Source organism: Helicoverpa zea, chromosome 17 (genome assembly GCF_022581195.2).
Source record: "Helicoverpa zea isolate HzStark_Cry1AcR chromosome 17, ilHelZeax1.1, whole genome shotgun sequence".
Classification (NCBI taxonomy): Eukaryota; Metazoa; Arthropoda; class Insecta; order Lepidoptera; family Noctuidae; genus Helicoverpa; species Helicoverpa zea.
The window spans coordinates 1673115-1696059 of NC_061468.1; the positions used below are offsets into that span (position 1 = coordinate 1673115).

General features: G+C 38.7%; 6 protein-coding genes across 6 annotated transcripts; 5 read left to right on the forward strand and 1 right to left on the reverse strand.

Annotated features, from left to right (window-relative positions):
- Window positions 1-759: 759 nt before the first annotated feature.
- On the forward strand, window positions 760-1847 carry LOC124638244 (pupal cuticle protein 27-like). The gene is made up of 4 exons (XM_047175144.1): window positions 760-814; window positions 899-1299; window positions 1381-1511; window positions 1624-1847. The coding sequence occupies exons 1-4, from the start codon at window positions 806-808 to the stop codon at window positions 1824-1826; spliced, it is 744 nt and encodes a 247-aa protein (XP_047031100.1). The 5' UTR covers window positions 760-805; the 3' UTR covers window positions 1827-1847.
- A 1893-nt stretch (window positions 1848-3740) lies between these two features.
- Window positions 3741-4825, forward strand: LOC124638187 (cuticle protein 2-like). Its single transcript, XM_047175082.1, has 4 exons — window positions 3741-3774; window positions 3859-4259; window positions 4347-4477; window positions 4574-4825. Exons 1-4 carry the CDS (start codon window positions 3766-3768, stop codon window positions 4774-4776), a joined length of 744 nt encoding a protein of 247 aa, XP_047031038.1. The 5' UTR covers window positions 3741-3765; the 3' UTR covers window positions 4777-4825.
- Window positions 4826-6819: 1994 nt separating this feature from the next.
- LOC124638188 (pupal cuticle protein 27-like) lies at window positions 6820-7863 on the forward strand. The gene is made up of 4 exons (XM_047175083.1): window positions 6820-6828; window positions 6913-7313; window positions 7412-7542; window positions 7652-7863. The coding sequence occupies exons 1-4, from the start codon at window positions 6820-6822 to the stop codon at window positions 7852-7854; spliced, it is 744 nt and encodes a 247-aa protein (XP_047031039.1). The 3' UTR covers window positions 7855-7863.
- A 2083-nt stretch (window positions 7864-9946) lies between these two features.
- Window positions 9947-11250, forward strand: LOC124638286 (cuticle protein 2-like). The gene is made up of 4 exons (XM_047175218.1): window positions 9947-9955; window positions 10040-10440; window positions 10753-10883; window positions 10973-11250. Exons 1-4 carry the CDS (start codon window positions 9947-9949, stop codon window positions 11248-11250), a joined length of 819 nt encoding a protein of 272 aa, XP_047031174.1.
- Window positions 11251-12563: 1313 nt separating this feature from the next.
- LOC124638301 lies at window positions 12564-13678 on the forward strand. Its single transcript, XM_047175236.1, has 4 exons — window positions 12564-12572; window positions 12657-13069; window positions 13148-13278; window positions 13392-13678. Exons 1-4 carry the CDS (start codon window positions 12564-12566, stop codon window positions 13664-13666), a joined length of 828 nt encoding a protein of 275 aa, XP_047031192.1. The 3' UTR covers window positions 13667-13678.
- A 2230-nt stretch (window positions 13679-15908) lies between these two features.
- Window positions 15909-17421, reverse strand: LOC124638232 (pupal cuticle protein 27-like). The gene is made up of 4 exons (XM_047175131.1): window positions 17358-17421; window positions 16703-17103; window positions 16480-16610; window positions 15909-16388 (listed from the first exon to the last, which is right to left on the reverse strand). The coding sequence occupies exons 1-4, from the start codon at window positions 17364-17366 to the stop codon at window positions 15970-15972; spliced, it is 960 nt and encodes a 319-aa protein (XP_047031087.1). The 5' UTR covers window positions 17367-17421; the 3' UTR covers window positions 15909-15969.
- Between the last annotated feature and the right edge of the window lie 5524 nt (window positions 17422-22945).

A 22945-nucleotide genomic window follows, 5' to 3' on the forward strand; every position in this document is an offset into this window, starting at 1 on the left:
GCATTGTACATAGTTATACGCTTGACATTAATTTCGAAATTTCATCAAGGCATCAACTATCAATCTCAGTAGTTGTTGAGTTAGTCATTTCCTAGAGTCGATGCAACTGTTGCGGGTGCGGAAACTCAGGTGTCATCCCAATCATCAGAGAAATATTGACATGTACTTTGATGATATCATTTCCGTTTAGCTTAATTAATTAACTTAAGGTAATACGATTCATAAGAAACTACCTACATTATTGTATGTGACGTCATATACGTACTATACATTAAATACATACTGACAGTTAATTGGTCAAGGTGAACTAATGCTTCCGGTAACTGCGTTCCAGTTATTGACCCATCTGCTTTTTGCGCACATCACGATGTTACAATTTAAATCGGACAAGGTAATATTATTTTATACCAATCAAAATACATCATAGCTAAGAAGCATAAAATGATCGTTTCAGATGATCTAAAAAAAAGCCTTGCCCATTTATAGATTGGTAATTGACCATAGATACAAATATTTGATAAATCATACAACATATATTAAAATTTGACCCTAACAATATACCGGTACACGTTGCTAATATGTAACGAAACTTTCTTATCGGTGAGCTTCAGTAAAGGCCAACCGCAATAGAACAAGTTCATCCCCGAGCATCGCATCGTCATTAAGAAACATTGCCGCTACTTGCGATGTTACTAATTGATCTGCACCTGACTATATATACTGTGATAACGCGCAGAGGTTATCAGTTGCATCCACGACTTCTGGGCAGCAAGTTCAATACAACAATAAATCAAAAACATTAAAAATGAAATTGGTAAGCTGAAGTAGTGAAAGTGACCTAGTGAGTATTACTGTTTATCGAATGTAAAGTGTTGTTAAATATTAAATTATTTTTCAGTTTATCATCTTAGCTTCGGTCGCCCTGGCTCAGGCCGCCAAACTGGACAGGACCTACCTCCCACCCAACGCACAAGCTGCCGCAGGATCTGCCTTCCTCGAGACTCCTCGTCAGTCCAACGGATTCCGCGACCAATCCGGTGCTTACTCCAACCCCAACGCGTATGCCCAGACTGGTGCTAACTCAGGCTTCGAAGCTCGTCCCGAGCGCGCTCAGGCTGCCTTCGAGAGGAACGCTGCTATCCTCCGTCAGGACAACTCCAATGATGGAGAGACTTACGCGTACGCTTATGAAACTGAGAACGGCATCTCCGCCGAGGAGAACGGAGTGGCGACCAATGGAGTCCAGGCTCAGGGCGGCTACTCCTACACTGGTGATGACGGCCAGGTCTACTCCGTGAGGTGAGAATCCATCAATCCAGATTGCAATATGATTGCCAAATTCAACCACAGAAACAATGTTAAAATTATTGTTTTTAACAGATACACAGCTGACGAGAACGGATTCCAGCCCCAGGGTGACCATCTCCCCACTCCTCCCCCCATCCCTGAAGAGATCCTGAAGGCTCTCGAACAGAATGCTCGTGATGAGGCCGCTGGCATTTTCGATGATGGTAAACATTCAGCTTCTATTTCATGACATTAAAATTGTTTGTAGAGCCTTCGAGTTTTGGTAAAAGATACCTAAATGAGATCTGAATAAATTGTGTCTTTTATGTGTCCCAGGATCTTACAGCGAAGGCAAATACGCTTCTGATAGCCAACAACAGTATTACAACAACGCTGCTCTCGGCAACGACGCTACTGGAAGCGGCAGCTCCGTCGCCGGTGTGCAGAAAGCGTACCTCCCTCCCTTCGCTCAGCGCAACAACCAGAGGAGCGGAGCGAGGCAATCCTCCTTCAACGCGAGAGACGGATACCGTTACTAGAGACTGTAGAATTATGATTGTTAAGACGACTTATTAAAATAATTAAATAATGTATTTATGACTAAACTGATTTAGATGTTTGATTTATCAATTATTTATACCTTACCTAACCACAAACAAAATATTGATAGATGTATAAATGCAAAGAGGCTTTAGAGAATAAGAAATGATTTAAATAGTGACACACATAATACATGAAATATAATAGCAAACGAAAGTCTCTATAGAAGTTTCGAAAGTATAATTAGAAGATCTTTAGGAATTTTATAACTGTGGACTCTAGTCCTCGGCGATTCAGTAGTTTTCCCGCCATTTTACAAGCCACATTCAAACCCTGAAATATTTCTGCAAAACTTCCGCTCCTGTACAAAGGCCTACTCCAAGCTGGGATTATTAGCCTGTAGTTACCGCACTGGGCATGCGTGTTGGCCAGTGCAGTAGTTTAGTTTCGGAGATGCTGCTGCTAATCTCCTGATTATTTGGGCAGAATGAAGTCAGTTTGCCCCCAAATACCACTCTTTCCTATTCAGAATTTATAAAAATCCTCAAAATAAAAGTGTGTTTAATGCACTACAAATACAAACATGCTTTTAAAACAGTCGAGTACTTTAACTAGATTAACTATTATGTAAAGGTTATAAGCTATTTTTGAATATATAAGTAGTATAAAATCCACGTATGGTTTTTTTCTATGAATAATTTCCAACCGTTTTCCAAATACTCTTATTATAAATTTTGAATGGCTCATTTCATGAAGGGTGAACAAAGAAATGGGTCTTAACTTTGTAGAGAATCTGATTTCATATTGTTTTGATAAAGATTTCATTCGATATCAGCTCTTTGCTCAAGACACACACAGGCAGACACAGCATCCTACAACTCTAGTTTTATGCCAATCTCCCAAGATACAGCAGCCATGATACATGTCATCCTTGAAATATGCAAAAACTATACCAAAATGTGGAAAATTAGCGTTCTATACAATTTTGCGACTTAGTTAATTATGGAAACATACAATCGTATAATCTAGTGTCGACTGATAAATATTTATAAACAAAAAAAAATATTAAACTATTTTTTTGGAGAATAAAAGCTGACCCTAACACTGTTTGGAAAAGGCCAGGTGAGATTCTATCTATAGCAACTTTTTTTTCATAGTCTCCGTGGGCTGTTTGCTTGACATTGTTTCGAAAGTTTCATCATACCATCAACTATCAATCTTAATAACTTTTGAATTTGTCATTTCCTAGGCTTGAGGTATAACTCCAGAAACTCATCATCCTTATTGGGATATTTCTGTGATTATTGTCACAGAAATATTTTCATATACTTTGATGACATAATTTCCGTTTAACTTAACTAATTAACTAAAGCAATACTATCCGTAACGGATGACCTATATATGACGTTACATTTAACAGTCACTTGGTCAAGGTGAACGAATGTTTCCGGTAACTGCGTTCCAGTTATTGACCCATCTACTTTTTGCGTACATGACGTACGATGTTACAGTTAAAATCGGACAAGGTAATAATTACATACCAATCAAAATACGTCATAGTTAAGAAGCATAAAATTATCGTTCCAGATGATATAAAAAAAAGCCTTGTCCATTTATAGATTGCGAATTGTCCATAGATACAAATATTTGATAAATCATACAACGTATATTAAAATTTGACCCTAACAATATACCTGTACACGTTACTAATATGTAACGAAACTTTCTTATCGGTGAGCTTCAGTAAAGGTCAACCGCAATAGAACAAGTTCATCCCCGAGCATCGCATCGTCATTAAGAAACGTTGCCGCTACTTGCGATGTTACTAATTGATCTGCACCTGACTATATATACTGTGATAACGCGCAGAGGTTATCAGTTGCATCCACAGCTTCTGAGCAGCACGTTCAATACAACAATAAATTAAACATATTTGAAATGAAATTGGTAAGCTGACGTAGTGAGAGTGATCTAGTGAGTGCTACTGTGTATCGAATGTAAAGTGTTGTAAAATATCAAATTGTTTTCCAGTTCATCATCTTAGCTTCAGTGGCTCTGGCCCAGGCTGCCAAACTGGACAGGACCTACCTCCCACCCAACGCACAAGCTGCCGCAGGATCTGCCTTCCTCGAGACTCCTCGTCAGTCCAACGGATTCCGCGACCAATCCGGTGCTTACTCCAACCCCAACGCGTATGCCCAGACTGGTGCTAACTCAGGCTTCGAAGCTCGTCCCGAGCGCGCTCAGGCTGCCTTCGAGAGGAACGCTGCTATCCTCCGTCAGGACAACTCCAATGATGGAGAGACTTACGCGTACGCTTATGAAACTGAGAACGGCATCTCCGCCGAGGAGAACGGAGTGGCGACCAATGGAGTCCAGGCTCAGGGCGGTTACACCTACACTGGTGACGACGGCCAGGTCTACTCTGTGAGGTGAGAATTTATACGATGTAACAACCTAGCTTTGCTATCAAGTTGGCCTATGAAAACCTTTCAATAACTCAATATTGTTTCGTTTAGGTACACCGCTGACGAGAACGGTTTCCAACCCCAGGGCGACCATCTCCCCACTCCTCCCCCTATCCCTGAAGAGATCCTAAAGGCTCTGGAACAGAACGCTCGCGATGAGGCTGCTGGCATCTTCGATGATGGTAAGCCATCGGTTTCTAACATTATTTGTAGAGCCTTGGAGTTTTGTTATAGTTACCTAAATGAACATCTCAATAAATATTGTCTTTGTGTTCCAGGATCTTACAGCGAAGGTAAATACGCCACTGATAACCAACAACAGTACTACAACAACGCTGCTCTCGGCAACGACGCTACTGGAAGCGGCAGCTCCGTCGCCGGCGTCCAGAAAGCGTACCTCCCTCCCTTCGCTCAGCGCAACAACCAGAGGAGCGGAGCGAGGCAATCCTCCTTCAACGCGAGAGACGGATACCGTTACTAGAGACTGTGAAATAACTTGTTAAAATAAATTATATTTATTTCTAAATGTATTTGTTTGTATGTTGTCATTACGAATCCCTTTCAAGACAATGACATTAGATTAAATTGAGATAATTTCTTTTGCCCACCAGTTGTGGTTCAAACATGATGTCGCCTAGCGTAACTCGGGTGCCGAACAAAGATTAAAAGATCCCTGAATATGAAGATTGCCACGCAAATAGTCGATAAGTTACTGAGTTCAAAACTAGTATTCATAAAAATGAAATAAGAAACTACGAAAACGCCGAGTAACTTCATTACTTAGGTAACTAGCTTCTGCCTGCAATTTCGACCACGCCAAACAATAAATACGAGCATATCCAATTGACATTAATGCGAAGTAATCACTAGGCCACTCAAAAAAATCACCTTGTGACTTTGAAAATCACAAAACTTGCACTAAAGTGTTTGCCCTTCATATTACTACTTCATCCACCACGTGCACCTGGTAGCCTGATCATTACGCCGTGTCGTTGTTATTTGTGGGGCATCTTCTGATTGAAATAACTTGAAATCTATACGCATTCGCTAAAAGCATATTTGGAATACAAGGAGCAATTTTGTTGTAAATTATAATAATTAATGTACTTGTGATGAATAATGTATTAATTTGGACAAGGATTCATCCTTTGATGTAATTTTGTTACCAACAATTATTCGACAATTAGTCGTCTGACTCCTGACTACTGTTATTTGGAGGTTTCTCATTATGATTCTGAATCTTGATTTACTCTGAACGTAAAGTGGTGTTCAAATTGTTTAAATCATTCTATACACTCCACCTCATTAAATTTATTGATTGTTTACTTAATCGTAGCCTTTTCCCAACTATGTTTGTGTCCATGTTCAAGTGATTTTCATGGAGCCACTGCCTATCTCACTTCCTCAACCCGGTTTCTTAGGCAACCCGAAATGCCTTGGTGCATTTAGATTTATATGTCATGAAAGAAGTATATCCTGTACCCCTATAAAAAGGACCGTTTTCGTGCATTTCATTATCGTCAATCGGTTCAAGCGTTATAGCGTGAAAGCGTAGCAAACAAACAAAAACCAAATCTATGAGTAAGGATTCACGGTCGTATAATTTTTAGATCATGACATTTTGATGGTATGCTCTAATTTACCTTTCAAGGATACCCATACCTGATGACCGTTTAAGATGATGTTCATACATGTAATTATTTGTTACATCTTACAATCAATTGCTCAAGGTGAACTAATGGTTCCGGTAACTGCGATCTAGTTATTGACCCATCTACTTCTGGCGAATATCACGAAGTTACAGTTGCGTTATAAAGAGTCATTTCTTACTTATTTTATAAGTTATGGAACTGCATGGAAGGATGGCTTATCTTTTGTTGTCAATAAAGGTCTAAAAAGTTGCTTATGAGAAGTTCAAGTTTGTGGGGCTCGGGGCAATTCATGATCTATCTATCAACTCAACAGTTGCGTCATTGAAAAAGGAAGGCACAGCTCAAGAAGAAGTGTCATAAAAATTGTTTACTGAAATGAAATGTTCCATTCAAAAAGAAATTGCTCCTAAGACGATCCTTACAATACGATCTTATGAAATAAACATGGATTTAGACTAAATTGAAAAGCTTTAATTTCTTGTAAAAGAATTTCATTCGCGCCGTCCATTCACAGAATCTTATGTATTTTCACTAAAAAGCAGTGGTGCAACAAAATTCCCCTGATCTCTATCGGTTTGAAAAACATTTCTATATAATCTTAGGTCATCTTAATTACTATGCTAAATAACTTCCATGTGTTGTATAACATATAACTATTTAAACTTTCTTATCGGTGAGCTTCAGTAAAGGTCAACCGCAATAGAACAAGTTCATCCCCGAGCATCGCATCGTCATTAAGAAACATTGCCGCTACTTGCGATGTTACTAATTGATCTGCACCTGACTATATATACTGTGATAACGCGCAGAGGTTATCAGTTGCATCCACGGCTTCTGGGCAGCAGGCACAACAATAAATAAAAATACTAAAAATGAAATTGGTAAGCTGGCTTAGTGAAAGTGATCTAGTGAGTGCTACTGTGTATCGAATGTTAAGTGTTGTTAAATATTACATTATTTTTCAGTTTATCATCTTAGCTTCGGTAGCTCTGGCTCAGGCCGCCAAACTGGATAGGACCTACCTCCCACCCAACGCACAAGCTGCCGCAGGATCTGCCTTCCTCGAGACTCCTCGTCAGTCCAACGGATTCCGCGACCAATCCGGTGCTTACTCCAACCCCAACACGTATGCCCAGACTGGTGCTTACTCAGGCTTCGAAGCTCGTCCCGAGCGCGCTCAGGCTGCCTTCGAGAGGAACGCTGCTATCCTCCGTCAGGACAACTCCAATGATGGAGAGACTTACACGTACGCTTATGAAACTGAGAACGGCATCTCCGCCGAGGAGAACGGAGTGGCGACCAATGGAGTCCAGGCTCAGGGCGGCTACTCCTACACTGGTGATGATGGCCAGGTCTACTCTGTGAGGTGAGAATCCAGATCCAGAGAATCTGGATTGATTCAGATAGCAATATGATTGCCAAATTCAACCAGAGAAACAATGTTAAAATTATTGTTTTTAACAGATACACAGCTGACGAGAACGGATTCCAGCCCCAAGGTGACCATCTCCCCACACCTCCCCCCATCCCTGAAGAGATCCTGAAGGCTCTCGAACAGAACGCTCGTGATGAGGCTGCTGGTATCTTCGATGATGGTAAGCCTTCGGCTTCTATTTCATGACATTGTGATTGTTTGATGCGCCTTAGAGTTTATAGTATGAGATAATTAAATGAACATCTCAATAAATATTGTCTGTGTTCCAGGATCGTACAGCGAAGGCAAATACGCTGGCGATAGCCAACAACAGTACTACAACAACGCTGCTCTCGGCAACGACGCTACTGGAAGTGGCAGCTCCGTCGCCGGCGTGCAGAAAGCGTACCTCCCTCCCTTCGCTCAGCGCAACAACCAGAGGAGCGGAGCGAGGCAATCCTCCTTCAACGCAAGAGACGGATACCGATACTAGAGACTGTGAAATGACTTGTTAAAATAAATTGTATTTATTGTTAAATGATTTGTTTGTATATTTTCATTACGAATCCCTTTCAAGACAATCATTAGATTAAATTGAGTTTTTGTTGCCTACCAGTTGTGATTTAAATTTCATGATGTCTCCTAGCGCAACTCGGGTGCAGAACATAGATTCCTGAATATGAAGAATATCCATAGAATTAGTCGACCGGTAATTGAGTCCAAAACTAGTAAACATAAAAACGAAATATTACGTAAATGCCTAGCTTCATTACTTTGGTTACTAACTACATACATTAACAGTTTCTTCCTGCGATTTTGATCAGGTCATGTAGCAAATATGAGCCTATTCAATTTAACATCAATACGAATCTGTCAATTACTAGGTGATTCTAGCAACCCTACCACCTTAAAAAATCGCAAAACGTATAAAAAAGTGTTTGCTTTTTCACATTACTACTCCAGTCACCACGTACGCTTGGTAGCCTGATAATTATGCCGTGGTGCTGTTATGTGCATGGTGTTGGACTAACCATAATTATCTGCATTTTAAGGACTAGTATCCATATAATATAGTATTTTCGTCTGACTCTAGATTACTGTTATTGTGTTAGTGTTTGTTGTTATTTTGAGTTTTTCCATTAAATGCATCTTGATTTACTCTGGGCGTAAATTATTATTCAAATTGTCCAAACATACCTATTTCCCTTACCCACCAAAACATTAATTTTTATTATTTACTTAATCGTAGCCTTTTCTCAACTATGTTTGGGTCCACGTTCAGTTTAACCGGCTGCAGCTGGGTAAGTTCAAGAGATTTTAATGGAGTCACTGCTTATCTCACTTTCTCTACCCAGTTTCTTGAGCAACCCGAAACCTTATGGTAAAAGCACCCATTGAGACAAACAATAACAAATGTCATAAAGGAATTATGTCCTATCCCCGGAATAAAAGTACCGTGTTCGTGCATTTCATCATCGTCAATTGGTTCAAGCGTTATAGCGTGAAAGTGTAACAGACATACAAATAGACCAACTCCATGAGTAAGGATTCACGGTTGTATTATTTTTCGATCATGACATTTTGATGGTATGCTCTAATTTACCTTTCAAGGATATCCATACCTGATGACCGTTTAAGATGATGTTCATATATGTAATTATTTATTACATCTTACAATCAATTGGTCAAGGTGAACTAATGGTTCCGGGAACTGCGATCCAGTTATTGACCCAGCTACTTCTGGTGTATAATATCACGAAGTTACGAAGAGTGATCATCATCAGCCTATCGCAGTCCGAAGAGTCATTTGTTAATTATTTTATAAGTTATGGAACTGCATGGAAGGATAGCTTATCTTTTGTTGTCAATATAGGTCTAGAAAGTTGCCTGTGAAAAGTTCAAGTTTGTGGGGCTTTGGGAAATTCATGATCTATCTATCAACTCAACAGTAGCGTCATTAGAAAAGGAAGGCACAGCTCAAGAAGAAATGTCATAAAAAATAAGCTGAAAATGGAATGAAATGTTTCATACAAAAAGAAATTGGCCCTAAAACGATCCACACAATACGATCTATGAAATGAAAATGGATTTAGACTTAAGCTTTTATTTTCTGTAAGAGCTTTATTTCAATGTAAAAAAATTAAATCACGTGATGCAAAACGTCGTCCATTCTTCAATCTTATGTATTTCCACTAAAAAGCAGTAGTGCAACAAACTCCCCTGATCTCTGTCTGATAGGTTCGAAAAAAAAATCTTATCTTAAGTCATCTTAGTTGCTATGCTAATAACTACCATGTATATATTGTATAATAGTAATAACTTCCATGTTATGTACAATACATGGAAGTTATTACATATACCTAGTTAAACTTTCTTATCGGTAAGCTTCAGTAAAGGTCAACCGCAATAGAACAAGTTCATCCCCGAGCATCGCATCGTCATTAAGAAACATTGCCGCTACTTGCGATATTACTAATTGATCTGCACCTGACTATATATACTGTGATAACGCGCAGAGGTTATCAGTCGCATCCACGGCTTCTGGGCAGCAGGTTCAATACAATAATAAATTAAAAATATAAAAAATGAAATTGGTAAGCTGACGAAGTGTAAGTGATCCAGTGAGTGCTACTGTGTATCGAATGTAAAGTGTTGTTAAATATTAAATTATTTTTCAGTTTATCATCTTAGCTTCAGTCGCCCTGGCCCAGGCTGCCAAACTGGATAGAACCTACCTCCCACCCAACGCACAAGCTGCCGCAGGATCTGCCTTCCTCGAGACTCCTCGTCCGTCCAACGGATTCCGCGACCAATCCGGTGCTTACTCCAACCCCAACACGTATGCCCAGACTGGTGCTTACTCAGGCTTGGAAGCTCGTCCCGAGCGCGCTCAGGCTGCCTTCGAGAGGAACGCTGCTATCCTGCGTCAGGACAACTCCAATGATGGAGAGACTTACGCGTACGCTTATGAAACTGAGAATGGCATCTCCGCTGAGGAGAATGGAGTAGCGACCAATGGAGTCCAGGCTCAGGGCGGTTACTCCTACACTGGTGACGACGGCCAGGTCTACTCTGTGAGGTGAGAATCTTTACGATCTATAGTTCGGCCATTCAGAGAATGCGTTCCTGACACGTCGCGATTGAACTGACGACGTAACTTTGCAATGGCGTTGCAGTTACGATAAAAATATTTTTGCTGGTTGTTTACCGTTTTAACAATTGAGGAGCATTAAAACAACATTATTATATCAATAATCAATGAATGTTATTACGTCGTCAGTTCAATCGCGACGTGTCAGGAACGCATTCTCTGAATGGCCGAACTATGAGTTAGGTTTGCTATAATGTTGGCCTATGAAAACCTAACAATAACTCAATATTTTTTGTTAAGGTACACAGCTGACGAGAACGGATTCCAGCCCCAAGGTGACCACCTCCCCACTCCCCCTCCCATCCCTGAAGAGATCCTGAAGGCTCTGGAACAGAACGCTCGCGATGAGGCTGCCGGCATCTACGATGACGGTGAGGATCACAAAAACATTCCATTTTTTTTTTGAAAAAGCTTTTACATAAAGATTATGTTAATACATCCTCCCTATTTTTGGTCGCAGGTTCTTACAGCGAAGGCAAATACGAGGGCACCAACCAACAACAATACTATAACGATAACGCTCAAGCTATCAACTACAACAACGCTCCGTCTAACAACTACAACAATGCTGATGCCGTCGTCACCAACAACGCTCTCCTCGGCAACGACGCTACTGGAAGCGGCAGCTCCGTCGCCGGCGTGCAGAAAGCGTACCTCCCTCCCTTCGCTCAGCGCAACAACCAGAGGAGCGGAGCGAGGCAATCCTTCTTCAACGCGAGAGAGGGATACCGTTACTAGAGACTGCGAAATGACTTTGTTGAAATAAATTATATTTATTATTACCACTTAAATGTGTTATATTTTCTTATCACTAATGAACCCCTTTGAAAGCCGAATTATTTGAATTTCAGTAGATTAAAACTCTGATTATTATTTTTTATGTCCACCACCGGTGATTTTAATAATACAATGTCTTGCAGCTTAACCTTGGTTCAAAATCGCTTATACAAATCAAAAATACGAAGAATAAACAATAGTCTACGAGTTAATGGGTTGAGAAAAGATTACCCTTAAAAATCAATACACTAAGAAACTTAATAACTTTATTAATTTCTGACCACGTCAAATAAAACTATAAACAAGGATTCACGGTCGTATTATTTTAAAATCATGACTTTTTGATGGTATACTCTAATTTACCTTTGAAGGATACCCATACCTGATGACCGTTTAAGATGATGTTCATATATGTAATTATTTGTTACATCTTACAATCAATTGGTCAAGGTGAACCAATTTTTCCGGTAACTGCGATCCAGTTATTGATACATTTGTTTTTTCATTCATAAAGAAAATCTATTTTGAAATTATTTCACAAGTTATGGGAAAACATCACAGGATTGCTTGTGAAAAGTTGAATGCAGTCGTAAGATTTAATAATATTTGTGTGAACCAAGGAAATACATGATCTTTATAATTGCGTCATTATAATAATAATCATTACTAGAGAACTATGAAATGTTCCAGACAAACCAGCAATTATTTTTACTTAAACGACCCTTAGGTACACCACGATCTTATGAAAAGGACACGGGTTTGGATAAATATATTGAAATTAAGTTCAAAGGTATTTGTTCAAAACAACACTTTGCAATGTCAAAAAAATAACAAAAAAATTACTGATTCCCTGGTGCCTTTTCATTTGTGGTGATTTTATGTCAAAATTTCACTATAATCTTATGTATTTTTACAAAGAAGAAGTGGTGCAACAAACTCCCTTGTAACGTAAACCTGTCCGGTAGGTTTCAAGAACGTTGTTCTATCTTAGGTCATCTTAATTACTGTGCAAAATTACTTCCAGGTATTGTATTACATATACATACATACCTAGTTAAACTTTCTTATCGATGAGCGCACTATATTTTTGTAAAGGGCAACCGCAGAATCCCCGAGAATCGTATTGTCACTAAGAAACATAGGCCGCTACTTGCGATGTTACTAATTGATCTGCACCTGACTATATATATTGTGATAACGCGCAGAGGTTATCAGTTGCATACAGACCTTCTGGTCAGAAGGGCCAATACAAAAATAAATTAAAAATATTAAAAATGAAATTGGTAAGCTGACGTAGTAGGAGTGATCTAGTGAGTGCTACTGTGTATCGAATATAAAGTGTTGTAAAATATCAAATTATTTTTCAGTTCGTCATTTTAGCTTCAGTGGCTCTGGCTCAGGCTGCCAAATTGGTCAGGTCCTACCTCACTCCCAACGCACGAGCTGCCGCTGGATCTGACTTCCTCGGCACTCCTCGAGAGTCCACCAGATTCCTAGACGAAAGTGGTGCTTTATCCAATGTTTTTGCCGAAACCGATGTTTACGCCCAAACTGATGCTTTCTCAAGCTTGGAAAGTCGTCCTGACCGCGGTCAGGCTGCCTTCGAGAGGAACGCTGCTATCCTCAATCAGGAGATCCAAAATGCTGAAGAGACTTACGCGTACGCTTATGAAACTGAGAACGGCATCTCCGCCGAGGAGAACGGAGTGGCGACCAATGGAGTCCAGGCTCAGGGCAGTTACTCTTACGTTGGTGTCGACGGCCAGATCTACTCTGTGAGGTAAGAAAAAGAAACTTAACTTTGAATTGACACCTAAATGTGATAATTGTCCTATAACTCAAAAAAATTCTTTATCAGGTACACAGCTGACGAGAACGGCTTCCAGCCCAAGGGTGACCACCTCCCCACTCCCCCTCCCATCCCTGAAGAGATCCTGAAGGCTCTGGAACAGAACGCTCGCGATGAGGCCGCCGGTATCTACGATGATGGTAAGCTTTCTACTATTATATTCACATACCGTTAGACATTGAAAGCGTTCCTTATTGCCCTTCGTATTTAGGTGATGATTAATGTACTTATTTACTCCTTTATCTTTTCCCAGGTTCTTACAGAGAAGGCAAATACGCCAATGAATACCAACAACAGTACTACAATGCTGATGCCATCGTCACCAACAATGCTCTCCTCGTGCAGAAAGCGTACCTTCCTCCCTTCGCTCAGCACAACCACCAGAGGAGCGGAGCGAGGCAATTCTCCTTCAACAACGCTGTTCCCCGCTATGAAGCTTCCGATAGTGCTAGCTCCATTTATGGAGTCCAGAAGGCGTATCTTCCACCTGTAGCTCGAAGACATTCTTTCATTGCGAGAGACGGCTAGTGTTATTGAGACCGAGACTGATGTTTGTTACTGTAAAATAAATTATATTTTTGAACATTAAACGTTTTCTGTTTACAATTCTATCACGGTCAGTAAGTCGTATTCTGGTATGCATAGTTTTTCATAGTTTAATTTTCATTGCACCCAAAAAAAAACAAAACCCATACATAAATAATATTTATGTGGCTCATACAGCATGTCACAGCCTTTTTATTGTCCCACTGCCGGGCACAGGCCTCCTCTCACACGGAGAAAGATTGAGCATTAATCACCATGCTTGTTCAATGCGGGTTGGTGATTTCAGACTTTATAGTCCAGGATTCCTCAAGATGTTTTCCTTCACCTTTTTTCAGCCATTGGTGTCCAAGATATACTTAGAAAGTATGTATAAAACTTAAGAAGTTGCATTGGTTAACCTGGAATCGAACCCACACCCTCATACTCGAGAGGTTGGTTCTGTACCCACTAGGCCACCACGACTTTTATGTAACATGTATAGATTATAATACAATAAAAGTGGCTTAAACTTCAAAACATAAATTAAAAATAAAGAATCGTATGTCCAACTACAAATAAATGATTTTACAATACTGCATAAATGGCAACTAGTCTAGTACTTTACTTCGTTAAAACAAAAAGCAAAGCACAGAACTACGTGAAGTTATCAATGCCCTTGAAATTAATGTTCCAGTTCAACTATCTTGAACGAACTGTTTCACAAGGATCTTCATCATTAGACTACCCACACTGACAACTGTTAGTCGGCCGATAGTTTGTTTGGGCTCATAAATCCGTATAGATATGAATGGTAGAACGCACATAACAAAGATCAGGTATGTAGACTGTATGAGACTGACTAAAAACTTTGATTGAATTCACGATTTTATTTAAAAAATATTTTCTTCCAACCATCGGCCCGTTGCGTTGGTAGCAATATTTTTGAATATATTTCATGAACTTAATTAAAGTTTTTAGAAAGTCGGTTTAGTACCAAATAAATACCTGGTTGTAGTTACGTGTGTACTTCCATTCATCTTCATTCTGATCTATGAGCCCAAACCAATCGGGCGACTAAAATTTGCAGTGTGCGCGTACTCTTACTATATAATACTACAAATTACTTAAAGATAACGTGTCGTGATGTGTAGCAATTGAAGTTACGTGTATTAAGATTAAATTGAATTTTAAGACGGCATTGCACAAATGGATGAGTAGGCTGCTGTCTAGATCTGTTTGTATCGGATAACCTTGTGCAATGATCTGATTTGATGTATTTGTAGTTCATGAAGTTTGCGCAATTTAAGTTCTTTCTTTGGTATTCTTTACCTTTAAAAGATACACTATAACGAATCTCATAATGAGATGATAACAGGAGATTTATGTAAACCCGTAGCATTGATGAAAAGTTTATACTAATCAAAATTTGACTTCTCTATTTTATTGGAAAAATTAAGTGTTGATTGGACAGTTATTTGGCCACATATTAAGGGAATTTTTAAAACATGAATTTGTCTCTCTGATCTGTAATTTATGTTTTGGATGATGAACAATTTTGAAAAATAATGTAAATTCTATCAAAAATTACATCATTATTATTCAGCAATAATTTGAGTTTTCAAAGTATTCATTTTCACGAGCACGAATTGTTAAATTACAAAAAAATAGTGCTAGAAACTCCAAATGACTCAATGATGAAAAATCTAACAGCAATTTGTTTTACTAATCCCACGATAAGCGTGGGATGGGAAAGACTATTTACTTTATCACGATAACTTCGAGATTTTAACTAAGAATTTAATGCTTGATAGGGATTTTATAATGTTTCGTTTTATTTTGTTCTTGTTAGCACATTTATCAGTATTTTTTAATAATTTGTTTTAACCTGATGTGATTTGTAACGTTCAAGTGTTTTAAAATGACGTCAGTTACAATGTGCTTGGATCATGTTTTACAGGACAGTTATCATTATTATTATAATTGAATAAAGGATACTTAAGTTGTAAGTTGTATAATGTAAACATTAGAAGAAGAATTACCTAAGTAGTAAAAAATGCTGAACCTGTTATTCGATTTTTCAAAATTGTCCTTCTTACTAAGGCTGAACTTTATGATTGCATCTTAACGTCGCAAGGCGTAAGAAAATTTATTTTTCTTGTACTTTTAGTTATCAATTTCTTGATCAATGTAGCTGACGGGTATATCTGTAACTGCTTAGTTGAATGAAAAATTAAACCATATAAAATATCGTAAAAAATATGTATAATTTATTTTCAGATCATTTAACAATCATATTTCAACAGTCTCTAGTAACGGTATCCGTCTCTCGCGTTGAAGGAGGATTGCCTCGCTCCGCTCCTCTGGTTGTTGCGCTGAGCGAAGGGAGGGAGGTACGCTTTCTGCACGCCGGCGACTGAGCTGCCGCTTCCAGTAGCGTCGTTGCGGGCAAAAGCGTTCCTGTTGAAGGCAGGTTGTTGGGCCCTGATTCCTTGGTTGTTACGTTGAGCGAAAGGCGGGAGGTACGCCTTCTGGACTCCGTTGATAGGGCTACCGCTTCCAGCATTGTTGCGGGCGAAGGCGTTGTTGTTGAAAGCGGGTTGTTGGTTGTTGCGCTGAGCGGAGGGAGGAAGGTATGCCTTCTGGACTCCAGCGATGGGGGCTTGAGCGTTTTGGCTGTAGTACTGTTGTTGGTTGTTGCTGGCGTATGAGGCGTCACGGTATGATCCTAGAAAAATAGAAAGGATATGGATATCAATGTTGTTGGACCAAATTTTCATAAATATTTAACATCTTCAGTGGTCAAATGTTTTGCTCACCATCGTCAGATTTGCCGGCAGCAGCAGCACGGGCATTCAGTTCCAGAGACTTCAAGATTTCTTCAGGGATGGGAGGAGGAGTGGGGAGATGGTCGCCCTGGGGCTGGAAACCGTTCTCGTCAGCGGTGTACCTGATAAAGAAATTATTGAGTTATAGCACAATTAGATATAATTGGTTATTGGTACTTAGGTTTCAGGTCAAATTTAGGTGTAATTTTCTCACCTCACAGAGTAGACCTGGCCGTCGTCGCCAGTGTAGGAGTAACCGCCCTGAGCCTGGACTCCATTGGTCGCCACTCCGTTCTCCTCGGCGGAAATGCCGTTCTCAGTTTCATAAGCGTACGCGTAAGTCTCTCCATCATTGGAGTTGTCCTGACGGAGGATAGCAGCGTTCCTCTCGAAGGCAGCCCGAGCGCGCTCGGGACGAGCTTCCAAGCCTGAGTAAGCACCAGTCTGAGCATACGCGTTGGGGTTGGAGTAAGCACCGGATTGGTCGCGGAATCCATTGGACTGACGAGGAGTCTGGAGGAAGGCAGATCCTGCGGCAGCTTGTGCGTTGGGTGGGAGGTAGGTCCTGTCCAGTTTGGCGGCCTGAGCCAATGTGACGGCGACTAATACGATGAACTGGAAAACACAATACAGTTAGTCTTAATTTCCTTATGCAATTTTGATAGTTGATCAAGTCATTATATTTTTTAATTTTACTGATGTTTTGTATTTCTCAAAAATAATCTTATAATTTTCACGAAATTTTATAAGTACAATGTTAAGTAGCAATTTGGAATATTTTTTGCTTCCTATAACATCCTTTTCCATTATTTTCAGTTTGTTTTATTTAAAGTACATTTTTTTTGCTCCAAATATTGTTACTAGCTCACCAATTTCATTTTTGCTGTTTGTAAGATGAACTTGCTACCCAGAAGCTGTGGTTGCAACTGATAACTCTTCAATGTCAGTTCACTATATATAGTTGTGTGTAAGTCGATCTACTTCTTATTTACAAGCACATAATATTTCATAATCAAGATTCTTGTTCGAGGATGGTTCAGTCTAATTGTAGATGGCCTTAGCCAACTGATTGAGATAGCTCTGATATTAAAAGGTGTAATCATGCTATTGAACTAGATAATGATCTGGTTTTCTATTAGGTTTGGGAGGTCAAAAGTCAGACGCTATAAATCAAATATATTCAATCCAAATTCTAATGGAGTAATGAGGTAAAAGTAAGGTCTGTATGTTATGTGGATAGCCGTCTTGTATCATATTATGGCGATGTATTACCATAATTACCCGAAGATGTGTAAAGTTTATTAAACTGGTGCGATTTTTTTAAGCTTGAAGCTTTGTTTTGCCTACTACCAGGAGTATTATCATCATCATCATCGTCCTCTTGTCCTTATAGTATAATTTCAGTTAGTCCAATTTAGCACTTCCTCTTCTTCAATAGTTTGGTGTCTAACGTCATCTCACAAGTAATATTATATTCATTCTTTGTTTATGCTGTAATCACTTAAGACAAAAAATAATAACGATACAACAATAAATAAGACATCAACGTCAAAATCATCGTTAAACAAACACCTGAATAAATCTTTTTCTGCAAATCTAAATTACCTTTGTGGTTCATGCATAAAATCATAAAATAAAGTACTAGTACCAGTGATCAATTATATCATTATCTCGACAGTCTCGTTAGCCTAGTGGTCTAAAAGAACTGACTAATTTTAATAGGAGCTTTTGGTTCAATTTTAATATAACAATGGTCGGCAATGTTTATAAGTTTCCAAGACTCTATAAACATCGCTAAAACTGAAATTTTCTTTTTTGCGAAACCGATGAAGAAGTTTAAAACTCTAATTCTGTTCTAAATATGTTTCCTAATGTATTATTATATTCGTCTACAATAGGGGCAAACATTGGCCTCATTTGAAGATGTACTATTTGTATGTCAAAACCTTTAAGATGCACCTATCAAAAAAATCCTGAGTCATTCTTGACTGACACATAAACAAAACATTTTGACGCAGATCCATTTAGTATCAACAAATCTACATACAAATATGCATATCTAAACCTAACATCAAACAGCCATCATTCACATTTTACAACAGTAATAACATTACTTTTACTGAAACTATTGAACATTGCTACATAGAGCTTTTGATAGCATTCGAAACATGGAGAACAGAATGACTAGCGGAGGTACCATAGCGCAAAATCTGCTTAGAAAGTAGCGCGCTAAAATGAGGGTGTTCGGGGGACAAGTAACGTTGCCGTCTACGCTCTTATACGCCTTCTTTGGGCCCGCCCATTTTTTTTATAATAGCAAGAATCGTTGACAGATGTGTCAAAGAATCCGAACTCATCGTTAATTCACTCATGACTGATCGTTTTGATCATGCGCGCCTTTCGTATTTGACCTAGAGGAAGGTGCCTGACCTACCTGTCTTACGGTATCTCCGTTCATCTTTCCTTTCTCCATGATTCGAAGCTATTTATTTTAGTGTGGTATCATCGCGAGTATTGAGTTTAGAAGAGTAAGATATCGAGGTGAAGGTCGGACATTATTGTAGCGTTAGTTCTGAATTCGGTACGTAGGTGGCGCTAGATATCGATGTGTCTAAAATCTTTTGTAGTGCTTTAGTTGGTGGTAGGACTTTTTTGTAGTGCTTCTTTGTATTTTCCCTCTTTATTGTTTTGTGATTATGTGTCTCCTAACGTTAAATATAATTAAACATTTGCAATTTAATAATTTGTCTTGATAACATTTCTATGTTCGTGTGTCTCATTAAATGTCTGCAGAAAAGTAGAATTTCTAATACAATGGACTATCTTTTATTAATATCGTTGATCTGAAACTATTAAAAATTTATCATCATTTGGGCATCACACACAGTTTCATCACCACGAGTTAAAAAAAAAAACTTAGTATCTTAGTACCTAAAGCAAGTAAGTATCGTGGTATCATCCTAAATCGATATAGTTCTCGCAGCATTATGACATGGATCGGTATTATAATCGAATGATTCGTTGCATCACTTTTATAATGGCCGCCCATTCATAGCGTTAAGGTCAAGCTGTATTGAAGAAAATTTGTAGAAAATATAGTTACCGGCACGGATATTGAGCTCTCGACGGAAGAGTGGGGATCGCTTTGCGCACTATACACATAAGGCAATAAACCAATAAATCGCTTCTGCGCAGGTGAAGGTCAGGGCTCAATATCCGTGCCGATAACAATATCACATCGTAAATGAGAACATTTTGTAGTTTGAAAGCAAGATTTTGAAGGGATGAAAAATTATCAAATAACTCCTCATTATTATGTGAGAGACAAGTGAACAAAAAAAATGAATAAGTAGGTACTAAGTGATATTATAGAGCTGCATAGTTTGTTAACTTGAAGGCGCTAATCTATGGAGTACTGGGAACGATTTGAAATGTTTTTTTAGTTGTTTATAACTTTGCATGCTATGCATGACGTAGTTTCCACTGGATTTGAAGGGAAAAAAATTGTTTTGAACGAAAACTGTGGCTGCCTTGACTTCTAAAAAGCGGATCGTAATCTGCTACTAAATGCTGGAAAAATATTCCCCCGCCAATAAGAAATATCAAAACTCTTGGTGCTTTTAGAACACACCTACGAAAGTTCCTTATTGATTCACAAAAACAACTTGGTATGACGATCTCAAACACGTCCATAATATAGCGATAGCAGCATGTCGATTCTATAAAATATCACAACTCACTTCGACATCACTCTCACTTCGACTTCGATCTAAAGGTAGAATTCCGTGGACGCGACAATAGTCAACCTTTGAAAATGTATGGCACCGTTGTCGAGGCCCGTGACAGTCGCGCGCGGCCGACGAATTTCGTAAGCTGCTCGCGGCATTGTCAAAAATTTAATTCTGGTTTTACTAAAATTCTATAGATGTTATTAAGCGCTAGACCATGTTGAGAAGCGTACGGCCGCGAGCGGCTCACGAAATTCGTCGTCCGCGCGCGACTGTCGCAGCCCTCGGCAGCGGTGCCATACATTTTCATAGGTTGACTTTTGTCGCGCGCGGCTGCGACAATCGCGACCCACGGAATTCTACCTTAAAGTTTCGTGATTGACATTGTCAAACTACACTAGCGCTTCACTATCGAGCGTGTTGACAAGTTGAACTAAATCAAAGTCGAGATTTTGACAGATTTGTCAAAATCTGTCTATCTATAGGGGAGGTAGGGGAGAGATGGGCAGTTGGGAGACATGATCAAATCAGAATAAAAGGGGGGTCCTTTTATTCTGATTTCTGATCATAGTTTTGTTTTTTTTTAATTGGGTAGTTTACGTTACCGACTGGTAACGGTGTTCATCCATAGACTATCTGTCATTTCTGTGAGTTGTCAAGAACAAACACTCGTAAAAGTACTTAAATATTTTGTTGCGGTTTCGGATCGTTATAAAGAGAAAACTAATGAAAGGTATGTGTATTTTCTATTATTAATTATTGATTGTCAAAATCTCCAGTTACAATTATAGTAAGTCGATGCAATCCACACCTATTATACCTTTAGAAGAGAGTACTACAGCAATAGTTAATGGGCCCCACGTTTTTATTTTAGTCTAATATGACCGGGACCACCTACGTAGGTTGACAGGTAAGTAACTATTTTTTATTTTCTAGTTTTCAGTGCACATAAGATAAAACCGTTTAACTTAAAAGTTTTTTTACCGATTTTTTTTTCATAAACTAAGTCAAAAGTGTCCCATGCTCTCTATGGTAGGGAGGCTTTTCTTCGTCAGTGAAAATTTGTGAGGTTATAAATCTGCGCGAAAAATCCTTTATAGAATCTTGTTTCAGGTACCGTTGCCAACTTGATCTAGAGACTATTATATTTAAAATAGTGTTTAAATAAAGTTCTAAGTGTTTTAAAGTGATTAAGTGCCTACATTTAACGATGGCTAGAATGTTTTTGCTTAAATCTTTATTAGAAGAAGCTCATGCTTAAGATAATTTAGAAAAGCGTCAACAATCTGCTAGAATTCGTAGTTTACCTTTATTAACTCGCGATGATGACTATGTGAGCATATATAGATTGTCAAAGGAGCTAATTGACCAACTGGAGTCTGATTTACTGCCCCTGATAAAGCCCACAAAACGTCGAGGCAAAGGACTTACAACTCGTGTAAAAGTAAGTATTGACACAGTTTATAGTTGAAAAATTGTAATCAAGCACACAATAATAAGAAAAACACTTAGTTCTTAATAAGGAGTATTCCCTTTATGTGGTTTCCCCGCCAGCTGATATGTTTTCAAAAGCCTCTGTACTTCAGTTATAATATTGGTATTCTCTTAAGCATGAAAATAACCAAATTGGTCTCAATTTTGTTTTCACTAAATCCAGATTTATTGTTTCACAGATACTATGTACTTTATCATTCTTGGCTAGTGGCAGTTACCAGAAGGTTATTAAAGAGGGCATCAGAACTTATTTATCGCAACCGTCTGCATCTCGTTGCATAAATGAAGTAGTGGAAGCTCTGAACAATCCGGCCGTAGTAAAAAAATATATAAAGTTTCCTCAAAATCAGCAAGAAAGGCAAATTTTAAAAGAAAGGTTAGTACCTAGATATAATATAATTTTAATATTATTATAATTAAACTGACCCTTTTATTTTTACAGTTGATCATGTTATATAGTGATTATTGTAAATTACAGGTTCTACAAAAGGTTTGGGTTTGGAACACACTTGAAACCAAGACTATCGGCTATCGCATAAGTGGTTTGCTTTAAGGAATGTGAAGTGGTTCTAACATACTGCTGCAAAAAAAAATACTGCTAACCTTGGTCCACTGTTTGTGGGTTTTGATGGTGCCACCTATACTGTTTAAGCGCACGGCTAATTCCTCCCACTGGCTTCGACTTCGCTCTCTGGCATTTTGCGTTCTCACGAAACCCTTCGCCAGGCCAGGGTTTTGCTCCATAAACTCAACCAGAGTTTCAACCTGAGCCGACGAAGGGTGAGACGACCTGTCATTTGGACTGAAATTATTGTTGGATTAATAAAATAAACACTTCTTTAATTAATATTATTTTTAACTTTATAACAAGAAATATAAAATTACTTCATGATTTTATCACAATTACGGCGAAAACCGGCGAAAACAAACAAGCTTAAACACAATATGAAGACAGAAGATACCCGATATATTACTTTCCTCTATGACAGAAGAGAAGAAAATATTGTCCACAGATTAATAATGGTATTGGCGCTGTCAGTATTTTTTTTCGTAGGGTAAGCATAGATTATATTCACAGCACGAATTTAGAGATTTCTGTTTATTTTATACTTAAAAGCTGCCTCAAATGCCTTACAATAACAAATTATAACTAAAACATCATATTTAGCTAAAATTCTGTGTCAAAACTGATAAAATTAAAAACTGATTAATCTCGGTTGACATTTTGTCGAGTG

Coding starts and splice junctions, on each gene's coding strand:
- LOC124638244 (XM_047175144.1), top strand. Junction 1,300..1,380: donor GGCCAGGTCTACTCCGTGAG/GTGAGAATCCAT, acceptor TGTTTTTAACAG/ATACACAGCTGACGAGAACG. Junction 1,512..1,623: donor CGCTGGCATTTTCGATGATG/GTAAACATTCAG, acceptor TATGTGTCCCAG/GATCTTACAGCGAAGGCAAA.
- LOC124638187 (XM_047175082.1), top strand. Junction 4,260..4,346: donor GGCCAGGTCTACTCTGTGAG/GTGAGAATTTAT, acceptor TGTTTCGTTTAG/GTACACCGCTGACGAGAACG. Junction 4,478..4,573: donor TGCTGGCATCTTCGATGATG/GTAAGCCATCGG, acceptor TTTGTGTTCCAG/GATCTTACAGCGAAGGTAAA.
- LOC124638188 (XM_047175083.1), top strand. Junction 7,314..7,411: donor GGCCAGGTCTACTCTGTGAG/GTGAGAATCCAG, acceptor TGTTTTTAACAG/ATACACAGCTGACGAGAACG. Junction 7,543..7,651: donor TGCTGGTATCTTCGATGATG/GTAAGCCTTCGG, acceptor TCTGTGTTCCAG/GATCGTACAGCGAAGGCAAA.
- LOC124638286 (XM_047175218.1), top strand. Junction 10,441..10,752: donor GGCCAGGTCTACTCTGTGAG/GTGAGAATCTTT, acceptor TTTTTTGTTAAG/GTACACAGCTGACGAGAACG. Junction 10,884..10,972: donor TGCCGGCATCTACGATGACG/GTGAGGATCACA, acceptor TTTTGGTCGCAG/GTTCTTACAGCGAAGGCAAA.
- LOC124638301 (XM_047175236.1), top strand. Junction 13,070..13,147: donor GGCCAGATCTACTCTGTGAG/GTAAGAAAAAGA, acceptor ATTCTTTATCAG/GTACACAGCTGACGAGAACG. Junction 13,279..13,391: donor CGCCGGTATCTACGATGATG/GTAAGCTTTCTA, acceptor ATCTTTTCCCAG/GTTCTTACAGAGAAGGCAAA.
- LOC124638232 (XM_047175131.1), bottom strand. Junction 16,611..16,702: donor GGCCAGGTCTACTCTGTGAG/GTGAGAAAATTA, acceptor TTTCTTTATCAG/GTACACCGCTGACGAGAACG. Junction 16,389..16,479: donor TGCCGGCAAATCTGACGATG/GTGAGCAAAACA, acceptor CTATTTTTCTAG/GATCATACCGTGACGCCTCA.